The sequence below is a fragment of the Cervus elaphus genome, chromosome 15, assembly GCF_910594005.1.
Source record: "Cervus elaphus chromosome 15, mCerEla1.1, whole genome shotgun sequence".
Lineage (NCBI taxonomy): Eukaryota > Metazoa > Chordata > Mammalia > Artiodactyla > Cervidae > Cervus > Cervus elaphus.
The window spans coordinates 52,861,084-52,879,619 of NC_057829.1; the positions used below are offsets into that span (position 1 = coordinate 52,861,084).

Consider the following 18,536-nt stretch of genomic DNA (forward strand, 5'->3'; position numbering starts at 1 on the left):
CAAAGAAGGCTGAGCACCAAAGAACTGATGCCTTTGAATTATGGTGCTGGAGAAGACTCTTGCAAGTCCCTTGGACTGCAAGGAGATCAAACCAGTCAATCCTAGAGAAGATCAGCCCTGAATATTCATTGGACAGACTGATGCTGGAGTTGAAGCTTCAATACTTTAGCCACCTGATGCAAAGAGCTGATTCGCTGGAAAGCACCCTGATGCTGGGAAAGACTGAGGGCAAGAGGAGAAGGGGGCAGCAGAGGAAGAGATGGTTAGATAATATCACTGACTCAGTGGACATGAGTTTGAGGAAACTCTGAGACATAGTGATGGACAGGGAAGCCTGGCGTGTTGCAGTCCATGGGGTCACAAAAAGTCGGACATGACTGAGCAACTTAACAACAACAACAGAGGAATGGATAAAGAAGATGTGGTACATACATACAATGGACTATTACTCAGCCATAAAAAGGAATAAAATAATGACAACTGCAGCAATATGGATCTAGAGATTATCATACTAAGTGAAATATTTCAGACAGAATGACAAACATCACATGATATCACTTATATGTGGAATCTACAATAGAAACCGGCTGACAGAACATAGAAAGCAAACCATAGATACCAAAAGGGAAAGGTGTGGGAGAGGGATAAAAGCGTTTGGGGTTAACTACACTACTACACAAAAAAATTAAGTGACATAAGAACTGAGAGTCAAGACTAAAGGACTTAGGGTAAGAGTCAAAAGAAATGTACAGAATACTCAGAGCTAGTCACTTCCTTTTCTATGACATAGAAGGTTCTAATACCTGGCTTTTCTCTCTTCTGCTGTATTGTTTTGGGCATTTGGTCAATCTTTTTTAACATTTTATTAATTATGAAGCCCTCAGAATGGATGAAGACATACACAAATCATATTCTTTCAGATTCTCACCATTTATTGTTAAGTACAATTTATGGAAAAAAACTGTAAAAAAGCCTAACAAACAACTGGACACATTTTCTACCACCATCAACAATAACACAAAGTAAGGCAGATTTCTAATACCTGGCAGCTATGATCAGTATCCAATCCATCCCAGAGACTCATAAACTGAGCTTTCATCATGGCTGTAGCCTCATGGTCAGAACTGGAACGGTTTCGTAGAAAGGAGTCTAGAAGAAAAAAAATTGTTAACCTTAGAAATTGACAATAAATTATTTATTCTTTATATAATCTCAAATAATTAATCAAACCCTGGGTTTGGTAATGAGTTTTTACATATAACATCATAAGCACAGTCCATCCAAGAAAAAAGTATAAGTTGGATTTTATTCAAAATGAACTTCCTGTCCTGGGAAAGACATGGTTTAAGAGAAGACAAGCCTCAGAATGGGAAAAAAAAATTTATAAAACACATATTTGACGAAAGACTTGTATCCAAAACATATGAAGGACTCTTAAAATTCAACAAGAAAACAACCCAGTTAAAAAAATGAACAAAAGATACGGATAAAGACCCTACCAATGAAGATACACAGACGGCAAATAAGCATGTGAAAAGATGTAGCCAGGAGTTTGGGAGGAGTTTGAGAGGGATAAACATGTACAGCACTGGGGATTTTTAGGGTGGTGAAAGTATTCTGATATTGGGAAGATACATGATATACTTTATCAGACCATGGAACTGTACAACAGAAAACAATGAACCTTAATATAGACTATGGACTTCAGTTATTAATAATAATAATGGTTCATTAATTATAACAAATACATCACACTAACACAAAATACTAATAGAGAACTGTTTATGGGGGGGTATATGGGCACTGTACTTTCTGCTCAACTTTAAACTTGAAACTGCTCTAAAAATAGTCTTTTAATTAAATTTTTTTAAAAAGTGTATTATAATATATGAGATTGCAAGAAAGAGAGAAAAAGAGGCCCAAAAGGATGTACACTCACAGAAAGTATAGACATGAAAACAATTCTGCTCATCACTATAGGGAGTTAAGGAAGCTTGTCCTTCTATGCCTGGGCTCTGGAGGAAACTACGTACCCCCTGAAAAATTAAAAAACCAAGATCACAGGGGCTCTCTCTCAGGTTTGAAGTCTAATTTCGAACCATCTTTCAGTCTAAGAACATCCATATTAAGAAATTAGATCTTAAAAGCTCTAAGTAGAAGACACAAAACAACTCTGGATCATTTTAGGCAACACAGAATTCTCATACAAAACCAAGTCATAAGCAATCTAAAGTGAAAAATGACACATGGAAACAAATTACTGTGAAACAGTTAACAATATAAAGGAGAAGTAGAATTTCAGAAAACAGAACAATCCAAAAAACTGTATTATAATAGTATGCTTCAAATTCTGAAGACATAAAAGGGACTGAAATTCTAACAGAAGAGCAAGCCATAGTGAAAACAGCTAAATCTGAAAAATAAATAGAACTTCAAAGGTTAACTTTTAATAGAATACAAACCCAATGGTTATGAGACTAAATATAGCCAAGCAAAGAATTGCTTTTTATAACTTACTCAATGACTGATATCATTTTATGCATCAACAAAAATTTTAAAATATTGCCAAGTAAATTATAATACTAAAAGAAGAAAAAGCCTGGGGCTTCCCTGGTGGCTCAGTAGTAAAGAATTCGCCTGTCAATACAGGAGACATGGGTTCGATCCCTAATTTGGGAAGATCCCACATGCCGTGGAGTAGCTAAGCCCATGTGCCCCAACTATTGAGTCTGCGCTCTACAGCCTGGGAGCTGCGACTACTGAAGACAGGTGTCACACCTCCTGAAGCTCCCGAGCCCTAGAGCCCGGGCCCCACAACAACTGAAACCACCACAGTAAGAAGCCTGCACACCACAGAGAGTCGCCTCTGCCTCACTGCAATGAAAGAAAAGCCCATGCAGCAATGAAGACCCAGCACAGCCAAAAACAAATAAATAAAATTATTTTTTAAAAAAAAGGAAAAAATTCTGCCAATTAAATTATAACATGCTATCCCAATTTCAGAGATATTAAAATATAAAAAACTAAAATAGTGTGTTTTAGAACTGATGAGATATGGTAGAGACCTAGATGCTAAAACTATGGAAATGACTCAAAATTAAGTAGAGTTGAAGAACTCTGTGTGTGTGTGTGTATACATATATATGTATATATAATAAAGTAGAAATCATAATTTGAATAGCAAGTAGACAGAAAATATAGATTAACTTACAAAGAAATATTGGGTCATAAGCAGATTTCTCAAAAGCAACAAAAAGATTGATAGACAAAGGACTTCTAACTTTAAAATATTGAAAGGAAATATAATTCTGTTATCATTTAAAAATAAAAACACAGAGTGAACACATTTCACACAAAGACAAGCGGCTGTACTCACAATCTCTGCTGAAAGAATTTTGACTTCAGAAAGAAGGAACTTAAATCCAGAAAAGGCAGGTTCAAGAAGTAATAGTGAACAAAAAAAGTGGCAAAGTGGACCTCTAAACAAGCAATGCCAATATAAAAATAACAACTAATATATAAAGTAAAAAATAAGAGAAACTGTTATCAGAAACATGTAAGAGATGAGAGGAGTGACTGGTATTCAAGAGCTCTAAGATCCCTGTATTATTTGGTAAGAGGGGAGAAATAATTAGCCTAGACTTTTAAGACGAGTAGCTATGCTAAGGGGCTTCCCTGGTGGTTCAGGCGGTAAAGAATCTGCCTGCAATGCAGGAGACCCGGGTTTGATCCCTGGGATAGGATGATCCCCTGGAGAACGGAAAGGCTACTACAACAGGGAAAAGGGAATAAAAAGAAAAAGCACAAAAGTCCACTAGATTGGTAAATAAAAGGCACACAGTTACGTGGTAAAAATAAATCTGTCAGCTGTCAAAAGAAAAGCAAACTGACCACACTCCTTATTAAAGAGTCTCATATTAAATTTTTTAAAAATCTAGCAATATGTTCTCTTATGCAAAATTTAAAGGAAAAAAAAAGAATAAATTGCTAAGATACAGAAGGCAAACGTAACCAAAATACTTCATATCTATACCTCTCTATGTATAATTCTATACAGCTTATTACATATAATAGTAAAATTAATTCAAAGCCAGTTTTAACTAATGTAGCTTTATTTAACTAATGTAGCTTTATTTAACTTAATGTAACAAAAATGTAGATGATCCATAAAATGTTAAATAGAGAGAAGTTCACTAATATAAAAGTCATGACAGAGAAAGATGATCTATTTATGTTGACAGTCCATATGGCAAGGAATTAAACTAGATTCCTAGTTCACATTATATATTTTAAAAACGAGAGCATTTAAGGAGGTAGTGAGGGATTTGTAAACCAGACACACAAAATATAAATCATAAAAGAAAAAGACTAACAAATGAAACTACATTTAAATATTCATAAAACAAACTATCATAAAGTGAAAAGACAAGCCAGTCTAGAAAATATTTGTAATCATATTAAAACATTATCAAAGAATTACTAAGAAAAACAGCAAATAATCCCAAAGAAAAAACTGGCAATAAATTGCCAGTAAACAATAAATTGCTTGTAAACAAGCAAGGAAACCTAAATCACTAATCCACTTGCCAAAAAATGCACAAACTTGTACTAGTAAGCAGCAAACACAAAACAATGAAATGATTCTTGCTCTTTAAATTGACATAAATTAATGTTACTGCCTGAAAAGAGAAGTTTTGGGGAGGAGGATGTAAGGAAACAAACTATATACTGATGAGAGTGAAAATGGGTATAACCACTTTGAAGAACTGGTGTAACACAGTAATTAACACTAGTGATCCTAATGAAGTTGAAGATGGACACATCACACAATCTGATGGTTCAACTTCTAGGTACCTACCCTGGACAAACATATAAGCAGAAGGAAGTGTGCATGTAAGTCCACTGCACTCTGTTTAGAAAACATAGCATACCTATCTCATCTATAAAGATGATGGACGGCTGTAGCTTTATGGCAAGGGAGAAAACAGCAGCAGCCAGTTTCTGAGACTCTCCATACCACTTATCCGTCAGTGTTGAAGGCTGAAGGTTGATAAATCGACAACCTGCTTCTTTGGCTGTGGCCTTGGCAATCAACGTTTTACCACAGCCTGGAGGCCCGTAGAGAAGCACACCTGGAAATTAACATATTTTATTATCTCCTTTAAGAGAATGAGATTTGCAAGTTTATGGGATAATCAACACAATATTAATTCTGTTCATACTAAAATGCTTCACAATATTCATTTCTATTTTTATTACTCTTTTCTTACAGTAGAAAGGAAGGTGCTACATCCTAAGTTTGTGTCAGTGATGACATCTACTTGGGGTTACAGCACCCCCATGATTCCTCCCTTCATCAAACAGTCCAGTTCGGGGTAATGATCTTTGTCTTCCACTAAACTGGTCCCTGCTGCCAAAAGGTTGAGGACTGCTGCTTTAGATCACATAATAAGGAAATACTTACGTAACTTAGAAAAATTTGGAACCACCCTTAGTTTCAGATGATGCATTTAAATAAAAACCATAAGGCTGTTAAAGTACCCCCTAATTTGGCATCTGCTATGCTAATTGGGGTTTTAAACCAAGTCCAATTGGTTAAGTCACCCAATTACCTAACCTAAAACATCACTGAAGAGAAAATTTCCTACATTCATTAGCATTGTGAAACTGAGACATAAAAATTCACAAAAGTTCATTCTTCACACTATAAACAATCTGCAAGAACGTAGCGAAGAACTTAATAATCCAATTGCTATCTTACTCTTTTGATCTAGGCACAGATCAATCATTTGAAATCTTCTTTGGGGAAAACTTTCTCTTAATCACAATAAACTAAATGCATTTTGTTAGGGGGAAAAAAAGCAGTTTTGCTGTTTCAGAAAATAAAATAAATACAATAAAAATCAGATTTGCTGTTTTAGTTAATGAAAAAGTATACAATTTTTGTTAACTGTCACCCTTTATTTACCAGAAACAAAACTTTTCTACTTCATAAAAATGTACAGCTATGGTTTCAATTACCTTTGAAATATAATTTAATGCACTTTTTGACATAGCTGTAAAATTAGTTGATTATAAACAACTACAATTTATACATGTTATTTTGATATTTTTAAAGATCCTACTTTTTTGAGAAATGTATTTATCTAATAATTTGATTTCAGTCTTGACTAGCAACCTCGCTAGCTTTGACAATACAATAAAGAGAAGCTTCTACTAGATGGCAATAAATAAGCTACACTACAGAATTTGTATCTGAAAGCCATGGCAACACACCTCTATAGATCTCACTGTCAATTATCAAGAAAGCTACATTTGAATTGCCTTTAATAAACCTTAAACATGATCAATATGTGAATGATTAATAATAGATGTACTGCATTTAAGGATGCATTTATAAATACTGTTATTGAGTTACAAGGCTTCTGCAGTTATTACTAACTAGGAATAAGAAAATGCTCCCGTATTATTTTTTAAATAAATAACATTTAAAAAAACAAAACAACAACAAAAAATAAGTAACATTTAATTTCTTAATTTCTAGTTCATCCGTTCACTATTTCTTCTAAAAAAACAAAAACAAAAAAACCTATTGTAATCTAAAAGTAAACAGAAATACCAAAAGGGGGAAAAAAAATCACTAGAATAGTGAAAAAACAAAAAGAAGTCTTATCTTCTTTTTGACAAAGACCCATATTTTTACTTTGTATCTTTTTTATCATTGATTTCCCTAATCTCATTTTCTCGAAATAAATATGAATTTGAAATAAAGGGATTATTTTGACATGTAATATCTATACAGGGGAAAAATTATCTAAATTTGGAAAGCTGAAGAATGAGCAATTATCTTAGAATTATTACTTATAAAATCATTCACTGGATCTCAGCAATCTCTTGAAAATCCAACTTCAAAAATGTCAGTTCTATAAAGGCAGAAAATTTCCGTGTTCTCCAGATTTTTAATATTTTCACAAATATAAACTTTTAACATACCCTTTGGAGGCTGTAGAAGCCTGGAATTTTCAAACAAATGCTTCTTTTTGATAGGTAAGATGACTGTGTCTTTCAGATCTGTAATGACATCATCCAAACCTGCTATATCACTCCAAGTAACCTGGTAAAAGATAAAGTCAGCATGAAATTTTACAACTAATGTATATTCTCTGAAGTAAAAAAACAAACAAACAAACCCCAAATGATAAGACTTGATTATACCTAAACAAGTTTAAAATGATATATTAATGTAAGTATTCTTAAGCAATACTGAAATTATTAAACTACTGTGAGCTGCAAAAAGAAATTTAATAGTCAACTACCTATTATTTAAAAAAAAAATGAACTAGGTCTGGCAGGGATCTAATAAGCTGAAGTCACTCTATTAAGAGGAAGAAATACTCCACGCCAAGATGATTGAGAGCTAGCTGAGACAGATAATTTAGCACTAGTTAATAGGAAGAGTTCACCAGGAGTGTGCCTAATTCATACATGATGCTGTCTAACCACATAGGAAGGAGTTTAGAAACAAGGCCTAAACCCACCAAACTGGGCTTTGGAACTTTACTGATCAAAAGGAAACTGTGTCAAAAATTTCTATATTTATAGAGTAACAGGGGATATATGTGTTCAAAATAGATATGGCTTGTGTATTTTAAAGCCTTCTGACTCAGCTTTAAAAAAAAAAAAAAAACTGGAGGGAGTCAGGGGAGGGCAGTCTATAAACTAACTGAAAATTATCTGAGAAACAAACAAAAACAACCTAGCTTTGATTTAGAAGAGTAAAGGGGCTGGAGGTGGGGCTGGTCAAAAGCAATGTTTACAACAGATTTATTTATTCTCCACCATAAAAAAAAAAAAGGGAAAAATCATAGCCAGAACTGAAAAAAATCATCATTTATTTTCATTGTAACTATAACAAAGGATCCTCATTTCAAATGGAGGATTAATTCTGGAAGGGCATGTATGTCTCTGTGCACAAAAATATTAATAGACACTGTACATTTTTATTTCCTAAATTTGGAGATAAGGATATCATATTTCATTTTATTTATTTATTTATACCTATGTTACAAAATATTCACCTAGGATTTCAGAATTTATAAATCTGATGCTCAAAATAATCCTTTAGAAGTAAGAAGAGCAGAAATTACATTGTCCCTGGATTACATATGAGGAAATTATAACTCAAAAAAGGAAATAATAAAAAAAAAAAAAAAAAAGGAAATAATTTGCCAAGGCCATAAATGGAAAAACTGAGATTCAGAATCTTGTGCTATCATACTTGATCATAAAAATTTAGATTTCAACTCCAAGTCAAACATCAACTTATGGCAGTAATTTTACATGCCACAAAGGTGAATATATAAAAGTACAAGTTTAACAAAACAAATGTGTGCTGAAAAGGTTACTACAACTGGGCCTGAGACTATTATCCTTAGAGAGGCTTGCATGCACAGCTAGCCCTTGGCTGGAGTATGGGAGATACTAAAGATTTCAGGAGCTTCCTCCATTCTCCAGATAAGAACAGCTTGCTGTGTCTAAACTGTAAACAATATGGTTTATGGTGGACACCTGTTTTCTTGTGAGTCTAGAATTTTGATACATGTTAGGAAAATGGGACCAATCCCAATTAAAACTCTGGGCCCTAAGTCTCTAATGAGCTTCTTTCATGGAAAGCATTTGATATGCATTCTCACAAACTTCTGATGAAAGAATTAAGTGCATTCTGTGTGACTTCACTGGGAGAACTCCTGGGAGCTTGTCTGATTTCCTACATGTAGACTTCACTACATGTCCCCTCTTTCTTTGCTGATTTTGTCTTAAATCCTTTTGCTGTAGTACCTTATATTCATAAATATGACTGCACTCAATTCTGTGATTCCTCCTAGAGAATCATTAAACCTAGTTATGGTCTTTGGGACTCTTGACAGAAAACATTAGAGCAAAAAAACAATAAGATTAAGGATACATACATGCATGTTAAGAGGGTCTACTAGATGAGCAGCAATACTCATTTCATATTCTGAAAGCTTCACATTTTTCACACCAATTTGTTTCATTAATTTTTCTGCCTAGAAAGAAAAAACAAGCAATCTCCTTTAGTTTGTTATTTAGACACTAGCACTTCAAAACATGTATCTGTGAAGTCTATAGAGCAATGAATAGACATGCAAGATTTTCCAGATATTCTACACCATCTGATTTCATCCTTCCCCACTGTTAAGTCCTTAGGTTAAAAAAAAAAATTTGAAGGTCTACTCTACAAAAACCAGGGCAGTTTAAATCAGCTCTTGGGAAATGAGAAAATAGAGCACATGACTGAAGAAATATAATACACAGCCTCTCAACGCTACAATGAGACTCTAAGGTACAATCAGATTTCTCTTTCCTAGGAAGATTATTATGACAGATGCAGATGAAGCTTTAAGACGAGAGATCAAGGAGTTCAGGGTATTAAGAAATGGACCATTGAAGTGTCTGTCCTTAAATTTGTAGAGTATCTGAAAACAGGTGTCTAACTTTCCTGAAATTACCTATATATCTACAACAGGTGTTCTGACCTACCTAATTTCAGATTGTTCTCTGATGCTACCCTTTTTAGTTAAAGTCAATTCTTAAGGCCTTTTCCAGATTCTTCTATCTCTTTCTTACAAATAACTTCTCTTTCACTGACTTCAAATGTGTTGGCTGTAAAAGGTATCCTATTTTCTGCCTATAACCATAACAGCATTTAACTCTTCTTTTTCACTGTACTTCTATAAATCCCACATGTGAAACCATCCCACACGTGTTCTTTTTAGGCCACGCTCTAAAACAGTGGTTCTCAATCAGGGGTGACTTTGTATCCCCAGGGGACATTCAGCAATGTCTGAAAATACCTTTGGTTATCACAACTTAGGTGCTAGTATTTCATTAAAAATTTTTACATTCATTTTAAAGTTTTGGAATTGTCATTATGCTACCCTCTTAGAAAGGTTTGGTGTTTCCTCTTTTCCTACTGTCTAGAAAAGTTCATATAAAATTGTTATTATTGTTTCTTAAATCTTGCTAGAGTTTGCCAGTACAATCCTATGAGCTTGTAGTTTTCTTTATGGAAATATTTTTTTCCAATATCAATTTATTTCATAGTTATGGAACTATTCATATATTCTAAGTCCTAAGTCAGCTATGGTAATTTACAATTTTCTAAGTTTGTCTATGTCATTTAGGTTTTCAAATTTACCGATATAATTATTAACTGTCTTAATTTGTAATGCCTACAGCATCTGCCATTGCATTGTCTTTTATCATTCTAGTAATAGTTATTGGTAGCATCACTTTTTTCTTGATTGGTCTTACAGAAGTGTCAATTTTATCAGTCTTTTCAAATAACCAACTTTTGGTAGTACTGAGTTTTTCTATTATATATTCATTTTCTATATTTCTATTCATTCTCTCATTATTCTACTTTTTATTAATTCATTCTATCTTTATTATCTACATTCGTTCACTATCCATGGGTTTACTTCGTTAAAAACATTTTCCTCAGCCCAAGCTGGATATTTTATCAATTTTCTACCTTCTTTTCAAATAAAAATACTTAAGAGCATAAATTCTCCCTGTGCTATGCTTAGTTGCTCAGTTGAGTCCAGCACTTTGCAACTCCATGGACTGTAGCCCGCCAGCCTCCTGTCCATGGGCATTCTCCAGGTCTGATACTGGAGTGGGTTGCCATGCCCTTCCCCAGGGTATCTTCCCTTCCCAGGGATCAAACCCAGGTCTCCTACATTGCAGGCAAATTCTTTACTGACTGAGCCACCAGGGAAGCCCAAAAATATTAGAGTGGGTAGCCTATCCCTTCTCCAGAGGATATTCCTGACCCAGGAATGGAACCGGGTCTCCTGCATTACGGCCGGATTCTTTACCAGCTGAGTTACCAGGGAAGCCCCAAATTCTCCCTAAATACTAGCTAACATTTTAAGTTTAATTAAATTACAATATCATTTCTATGTGTTCTTTTATCTAAGAGTTATTTAGAAATGTTCCCTACTCTCCAAACGTACTGGATCTAATGATCGTAATGTGCTGCAACGTAGCCAGTGTGTGTGTGTGCGCTTTGTTGCTGAGCCGTGTCTGACTCTCTGCAACCTCAAGGACTGTAACCCGCCAGGCTCCTCTGTCCATGGAATTTTCTAAGCAAGAATACTTAAGTGGCTTGCCATTTCCTACTCCAGGGGATCTTCCTGACTCAGGGATTGAACCCGTGTCTCCTGTGTCTCCTGCATTGCAGGCAGATTCTTTACCCACTGAGCCATCAGGGGAAGTCCTGTAATAAGTATGCTACCAGTAAAATGAAACTTCAGATTTTGCTTTATAAGCCAGCATTTGGTTTAATGTCACAAATCTTATATGCATGCTTGGGAGATGCACTCAACATGTTTTGGGTACAATGTACAACATACAGGCACAGATAAAGCTTGTTATTTGTTTAGATCTACATTCTCTAAAAATGTTTCATCTACCAATTATTGAAAGAAATGTTTAAAACCTTCCACCATGATGATGAATGTTATTTCTCTCTGTAATTCCATGTATTTTTGTTTTATGTATTTTAATGCTATATTAATAGATGCACACAAATACAGAAATGTTATATTTCTTGGTGAATTGAATTTTTAATCATCCTGTACTGAACCTCATTTTCTCTATTAATATTTTTGCCTTAAAGTTAATTTTTGTTCAACCAGCTTTCTTGATGCTTTATGTGCATTTTTCAACTTATGTTAAATACAACTTAAATTTCTTTTTCTAAACCATAACTACATCTGTGTCTTTAGTTAAATACATACAGTCTTTGGGGGTCAAAGAATATCATCTCTGAGGCTCTCTACATCTTGGATTGGTACTGTGCTTTGTACTCTGACCTCCTCTGGATCATAAAAATAGAAGCTCAAATTTTGTAGGTTTAGCAAATTCCACCAATTGTAAAAGTTAGCCATCGAATTCAATTTACCTTTCTGAATTTTTGCTTTACATTTTTTATCTGCATACTTTACTTTCTTGCAAGCTCATGAATGACTTTATGATTTAAAATATGTAGATTGTTTAGTTATTTTCAGCAGGAAAGTCAGTCCAGGTACTTACCATACTGACCTATTCATGCTCCACTTGGTCTGCACCATTTTCCTATCCCCTAAATGAAGGTTTACTCTTCAGCCTATTATTTATATTACATAACATCTCCTCTAGAGACCTCCCAGTCACTAGTATCTATTGTAGTGACATATTACATATGCTCTCAACAGATATTTGAATGTATAAATCCTAATGGCTGAAGGAGCAAAGTGGAATAGTAATGTGGTGAAAAAAACCCTCAAATTTTACTGTGGAAAATTCTTAAAGAAATGGGAATAACATATCACCTTACCTGCCTCCTGAGAAACCTGTATACAGATCAAGAAGCAACAGCTACAACCAGACATGGAAAAAGGGACTGGTTCAGAATCGGGAAAGCAATAAGACAAGGCTGTGTTGTCACCCTGCTTATTTAACTTATATGCAGAGTACATCATGTGAAATGTCAGGCTGGATGAATCACAAGCTGAAATCAAGACTGCCAGAAGAAATAACAACATCATATATGCAGATGATACTACTCTAATAGCAGAAAGCAAAGAGGAACTAAACAGCCTCTTGATGAGGGTGAAGAGGAGAGCGAAAAAGATGGCTTTAAACTCAACATTAAAAAAACTAAGATCATGGCATCCAGTTCCATCACTGTGGCAAATAGAAGGGCAAAAAGTGGAACCAGCGACAGATTCTCTTATCTTGGACTCCAAAATCACTGTGGATGGTGACTGCAGTGATGAAATTAAGACACTTGCTCCTCGGAAGACAAGCTATGACAAACCTAGACAGTGTATTAAGAAGCAGAGACATCACTTTGCTGACAAAAGTCTGTATGTATATCAAAGGTATGGTTTTTCCAGCAGTCACGGACAGATCTAAGAACTGGACTCTAAAGAAGGCTGAGAGCTAAAGAATTGATGCTTTCAAACTGTGGTGCTTGAGAAGACTGTTGAGAATCCCTTGGACAGCAAGGATATCAAACCAGTCAATACTGAAGGAAACCAACCCTGAATATTCATTGGAAGGACTATGCTGAAGCTGACACTGCAATACTATGGCCAGCTGATGCAAAGAGCCAACTCACTGAAAAAGATCCTGATGCTGGGAAAGATCAAAGGTAAAAGGACATGAATTTGAATTAACTCTAGGAAGACAGGGAAGCCATGTGTGCTACAGTCCATGGGGTCACAAAGAGTAGGACACAACTTAGGGACTCAACAACAACAACACACACCAATAGCCCTGGGGCGTACCCTGTCTTACCAAGACTCACTGCTCTAATGAGTCCAATTACTTAAAGGCATCTGATAAGCAATCTCCAAAGACTGTTGGGATTCTCTGATGGCTCAGATAATAAAGAATCTGCCTGCCATGTGGGAGACCTGGGTTCGATCCCTGGGTTGGGAAGATCCCCTGGAGAAGGGAAGATCCCCTGGAGAAGGGAATAGCTTCCCATTCCAATATTCTTGCTGGAGAATTCCATGGACAGAGGAGCCTGGCAGACTCCAGTCCATGGGGTTGCAAAGAGTCAGAAATGACTAAGCAACTTTCACTTTCTTTTTGGCTTCCCAGGTGGTTCAGTTGGTAAAGAGTCTGCCTGCAAGGTGGGAGACCCGGGTTCGGTCCCTGGCTCAGGCAGAGCCACTGGAGCAGGAAATGGCAACCACTCCAGTATTCTTGCCTGGAGAATCCCATGGACAGAGCATTCTTGTGTACTATAGTCCATGGGATCACAAAGAGATGGACACGACTGAGTGATTAACACAAAGACTGATCCTTCCCCTGCCATTAAGACCTACAATTTCAACAGCTCCATGAATATTTTCCCTTGGATTCCTACCACCAACACAAACTGAATATGCCCAAATCAAACGTCACCTTCTCAAGTATTTGCCCCATCTACAGATTCTAAAACTCTATAAAAGATACTATGAGTCTGAGGATTCCAGACAAATCTCAGATTCATCTGTAAGATGTCCCTTTTCTCATCATCACAAAATCCTTCGAACATTTACCTACTTTACCCACTAACTCCTTTTGTCACTCCTTTATTCTAGGTCTTTGCCAGCACTACTTGTCTATAACCAACAGAAAGATTTTCCTTCTAGTCTCCTTTGTCAGTGACATATTGGCATTTGCCAAGGGCATTTGTCTTCTGTCCCTGAGAGGACTGAATCCTGTGCTGCCACAGCTGTTGACCCTAGACATACTCTGAAGGGAGTCCAGGGTTGAGAATGAGGCATTTTGTGCTCCAGAGAAACTGCTGGGAACAGGTCTACAGATATTACTTTCAGGAACTGATATCTTCTTGGGCTCCAAAATCACTGCAGATGCTGACTGCAGCCATGAAATTAAAAGACGCTTGCTCCTTGGAAAAAAAGCTATGACCAACCTAGACAGCATATTAAAAAGCAGAGACATTACTTTGCCAACAAAGGTCCACCTAGTCAAAGCTATGGTTTTTCCAGTTGTCATGTATGGATGTGAGAGTTGGATTATAAAGAAAGCTGAGTGCCGAAGAATTGATGCTTTTGAACTGTGGTGGTGGACAAGACTCTTGAGAGTCCTTTGGACTCCACGATCATCACACCAGTCAATCCCAAAGGAAATCAGTCCTGAATTTCATTGGTGGAACTGAAGCTGAAGCTCCAATACTTTGGCCATCTGATGCAAAGAACTGACTCCTTGGAAAAGATCCTGATGCTGGGAAAGATTCAAGGCAGAAGAGGGGGACGAAAGAGGATGAGATGGCTGGATGGCATCACCAACTCGATGGACATGAGTTTGAGCAAGCTCCAGGAGTTGGTGATGGACAGGGAAGCCTAGCGAGCTGCAGTCCATGGTGTCACAAAGAGTCCAACACAACTGAGCAACTGAACTGACCTGAACCCATCCTTGGATCTCCTCATATTTAGAAAAGCACTAAGTAAGTCTCCTCATGGTGACATCACCTCCTTGGAACCAGTAGAAAAACCTTTTTGTACAAAAAGTGCTTGATTGCATGAACATTCCTTCACCAAAATCATGTATATTGACCTACTTGCTCCCTGCCTGACACCTTCATAAACAGCAGTTTCTCAGAGCTATCTGAGGTGCTGTCTCCCAGGCTGCAGTCCTCACTTTGCCCCAAATAAAACTTAACTGGCAACTCTCACGTTGTGCATCTTTTAAGTTGAAAGTTATGACGACTGATGAAAAGACCCAGAGTGGGAGATTGTGCTTGGAATAGTGGTGCACCATGTCCCGGGGTTCCAGCGCTGGTTCTGACTGACACATTACCATTTTTTCTCCCGAGGGACGGCTCTACCAAGTAGAATATGCTTTTAAGGCTATTAACCAGGGTGGCCTTACATCAGTAGCTGTCAGAGGGAAAGACTGTGCAGTAATTGTCACACAGAAGAAAGTACCTGACAAATTACTGGATTCCAGCACAGTGACTCACTTATTCAAGATAACTGAAAACATTGGCTGTGTGATGACGGGAATGACAGCTGACAGTAGATCCCAGGTACAGAGGGCACGCTATGAGGCAGCCAATTGGAAATACAAGTATGGTTACGAAATTCCCGTGGACATGCCGTGTAAAAGAACTGCTGATATTTCTCAGGTCTACACACAGAATGCTGAAATGAGGCCTCTTGGTTGTTGTATGATTTTAATTGGTATAGATGAAGAATAAGGCCCTCAGGTGTACAAGTGTGATCCTGCAGGCTACTATTGTGGGTTTAAAGCAACTGCTGCAGGAGTTAAACAAACTGAGTCAACCAGCTTCCTTGAAAAAAAAGTAAAGAAGAAATTTGATTGGACCTTTGAACAAACAGTGGAAACTGCGATTACATGCCTGTCTACTGTTCTATCAATTGATTTCAAACCTTCAGAAATAGAAGTTGGAGTAGTTACAGTTGAAAATCCTAAATTCAGGATTCTTACAGAAGCAGAGATTGACGCTCACCTTGTTGCTCTAGCAGAGAGAGACTAGACACTGTAGTTAGTTTACCAAATCCGTGACACCACTTGCCTGTGTGTTTGGTAACAACAGACCAACATTTTGGGGGTCCCTCGATTCAAAAAGGAACTTCTCCCACTACTTCTCCCACTCTTGCTGCCACTGAAATGGTCAGGACTCTGTATAAATAAAACCAGTGCTTTTGGGGAAAAAAAAAAAAAAAGAAAAGACCCAGAGTGGACTTCCTTCCTTTGCCTGAACTCTCTGAGGAATGGAGCCTTGGTACCAGCAGTGGCCCCTTGTAGCCATCCACCTCCCCGGGTAAATGAGACAATTTCCTGTCCCCTTAGCAAAATCAATTCCATTCCTCATACTTTCTTTAATAGAAAATCACATTGCACTTTCCTTAAGCAATCATGAACTAATTGTCCTTTATATTAGTATTCTGTAGATTGGTAAACATAAATACCAGTGATCATTTCTAAAAACAATTGCTTTCTTATAGAGGACATCTCAGGATGGCATCAGACATTATTTATTAATAGTCCAAAATCTCTAGTTTCTCTGTAAGAAAAAATTAGTGTTCAGTAATTAATATTTCTGAATCTTAATTTTTTTTCATAAAACAAAATTTTATATAACTGAAGGATCCTTCCTGGGACTAGTTAATTGCCTTTACAAAAAAACAGAAAAGAATGAAATTCCAGTGTTTCAAATCAGCTTGTTACACATCTATATAAACCCACAGTGCCCTGGCACAACATGCTTTCATTTTCTTTCTCATCATAGAGCTAGAATCCTGATTTATTTCAGCAGAGAATCCACAGGTGACAGGAAAGATTGTGGCATTAAAATATTCATTTACACTTTTGTGGTAGTTCAACAGTAGTTCTGGGCAAACTTGCAAACCATACAAGATTGAAAGCATCATAAGTGGGTGCTAAGACTCAAATGAGAAAAAGGGAAAAAAGAGAAAAAGTAGAAAGAAAAACCTCTGGGAATAGCCAGGGGTATTTAAATGAACCATAAGAATGCCAAAAATATTTAAACCCCCTTTTTTAAAAAGGGGATTTTTCTTTTTTGACTTAAAATATTTCACTCTAAACACCTTTATGTCATCTGTCAATGAAAAAATATCACTAATACACTGTGGACATCTTTTGCAAAGTATATCCATGCCCTTTTTCTTTGTCATGTGGTGAACTTCAACCTAGCAATTATTACGACAAATATTATAGTCTAAAGCTCAAACACATTTTAGCAATTTTGAAACTGAATTGCATACAAACCAAATAAAATGTACATTATAACAAGCATTTCCACCTAGGACTGTGGGGACACTTGAGCCTTCCGCACTGATCTCAGGGCCTTTTCATGCAGGTGCCTTTCTAAGTCATCAAGGCTGCCTTCAGCCTCATTTTCAGGCTCCTTTCTAGGCTCTGGCTCTGCTTCTGGTTTTCCTGTGCTGATGTGGTTGTGGGAGCAGCTATGAATGCAGGGGTTATAACATATGCCGTAGTGGCAGCTGCAGCCTTCTCCTTCCTGAATCTTTATTTTATTTGAAAATGACCTAGCTATTCAATAATTTCCATCACGATAGTTTAGCACAACCCTCGTAATTCAGACATCAGCTCCTTGTGACCAGCAGAAAACCTTTTTGTAAGATAAGTGCTTGATTGCATGAACTCCCCCTTCACCAAAATCACGAACACTGACCTTGCCCCCACCTCTTTGGAGCAGTTTCTCAGAACTATCTGAGGTGCTATCTGCCAGCCTGTAGTCCTCATTCTGCCCCCAATAAAACTTAACTCACAACTCTTATAGTACATCTTTTTTAAGTTGACACTGATTCCAATTCCTGTTATATGCTACAGTAAGGTGAATTATTCATAAAACATTGCTGTGAACATCACCTAAAATCTTTAATATACGACTGAGGAAAAAAAACAGTCTCTTTAGCAAGTGGTGTTGAGAAAGCTGGACAGCTGCATGCAGATCAATCAAGTTAGAAAAGATGATCACACCATACAAAAAATAAACTTAAAATGGCTTGAAGACCTAAATACGAGACATGATACCATAAAATGCCTAGAAGAAAGCATAGGCAAAAGATTCTCTGACATAAATAACAGCAATGTTTTCTAAGGAAATAAATGGGACCTAGTCAAACTTATCAGGGCTTCCCTGATAGCTCAGTTGGTAAAGAATCTCCCTGGAGTATGAGATCCCACTTTGATTTCTGGGTTGGTAAGGTCCGCTGGAGAAGGGATAGGCTACCCACTCCAGTATTGTTGGGCTTCCCTTGTGGCTCAGCTGGTAAAGAACCTGCCTGCAATGCAGGAGACCTGGGTTTGATCCCTGGGTTGGGAAGATACCCTGGAGAAGGGAACGGCTACCCACTCCAGTATTCTGGCCTGGAGAATTCCATGGACTGTACAGTCCGTGGGGTTGCAAAGAGTCGAACACAACTTCCACAATCAAACTT

At 36.8% G+C, this 18,536-nt stretch overlaps 1 protein-coding gene and 1 pseudogene across 2 annotated transcripts in view; one reads left to right on the top strand and one right to left on the bottom strand.

Moving 5' to 3' along the window:
• ATAD1 (ATPase family AAA domain containing 1) overlaps positions 1-18,536 on the bottom strand; it is a 39,380-nt gene that overhangs the window by 16,285 nt on the left and 4,559 nt on the right. For both annotated transcript variants that reach the window (XM_043926132.1, XM_043926130.1), the window contains exons 3-6: positions 8,970-9,068; positions 6,994-7,114; positions 4,932-5,132; positions 1,043-1,149 (exon numbers count right to left, since the gene is read on the bottom strand). In XM_043926132.1, coding sequence (XP_043782067.1) covers positions 1,043-1,149; positions 4,932-5,132; positions 6,994-7,114; positions 8,970-9,068 — 528 coding nt within the window. The remainder of the gene's footprint in view (positions 1-1,042; positions 1,150-4,931; positions 5,133-6,993; positions 7,115-8,969; positions 9,069-18,536) is intronic.
• On the top strand, positions 15,344-16,163 carry LOC122709060 (annotated as a pseudogene).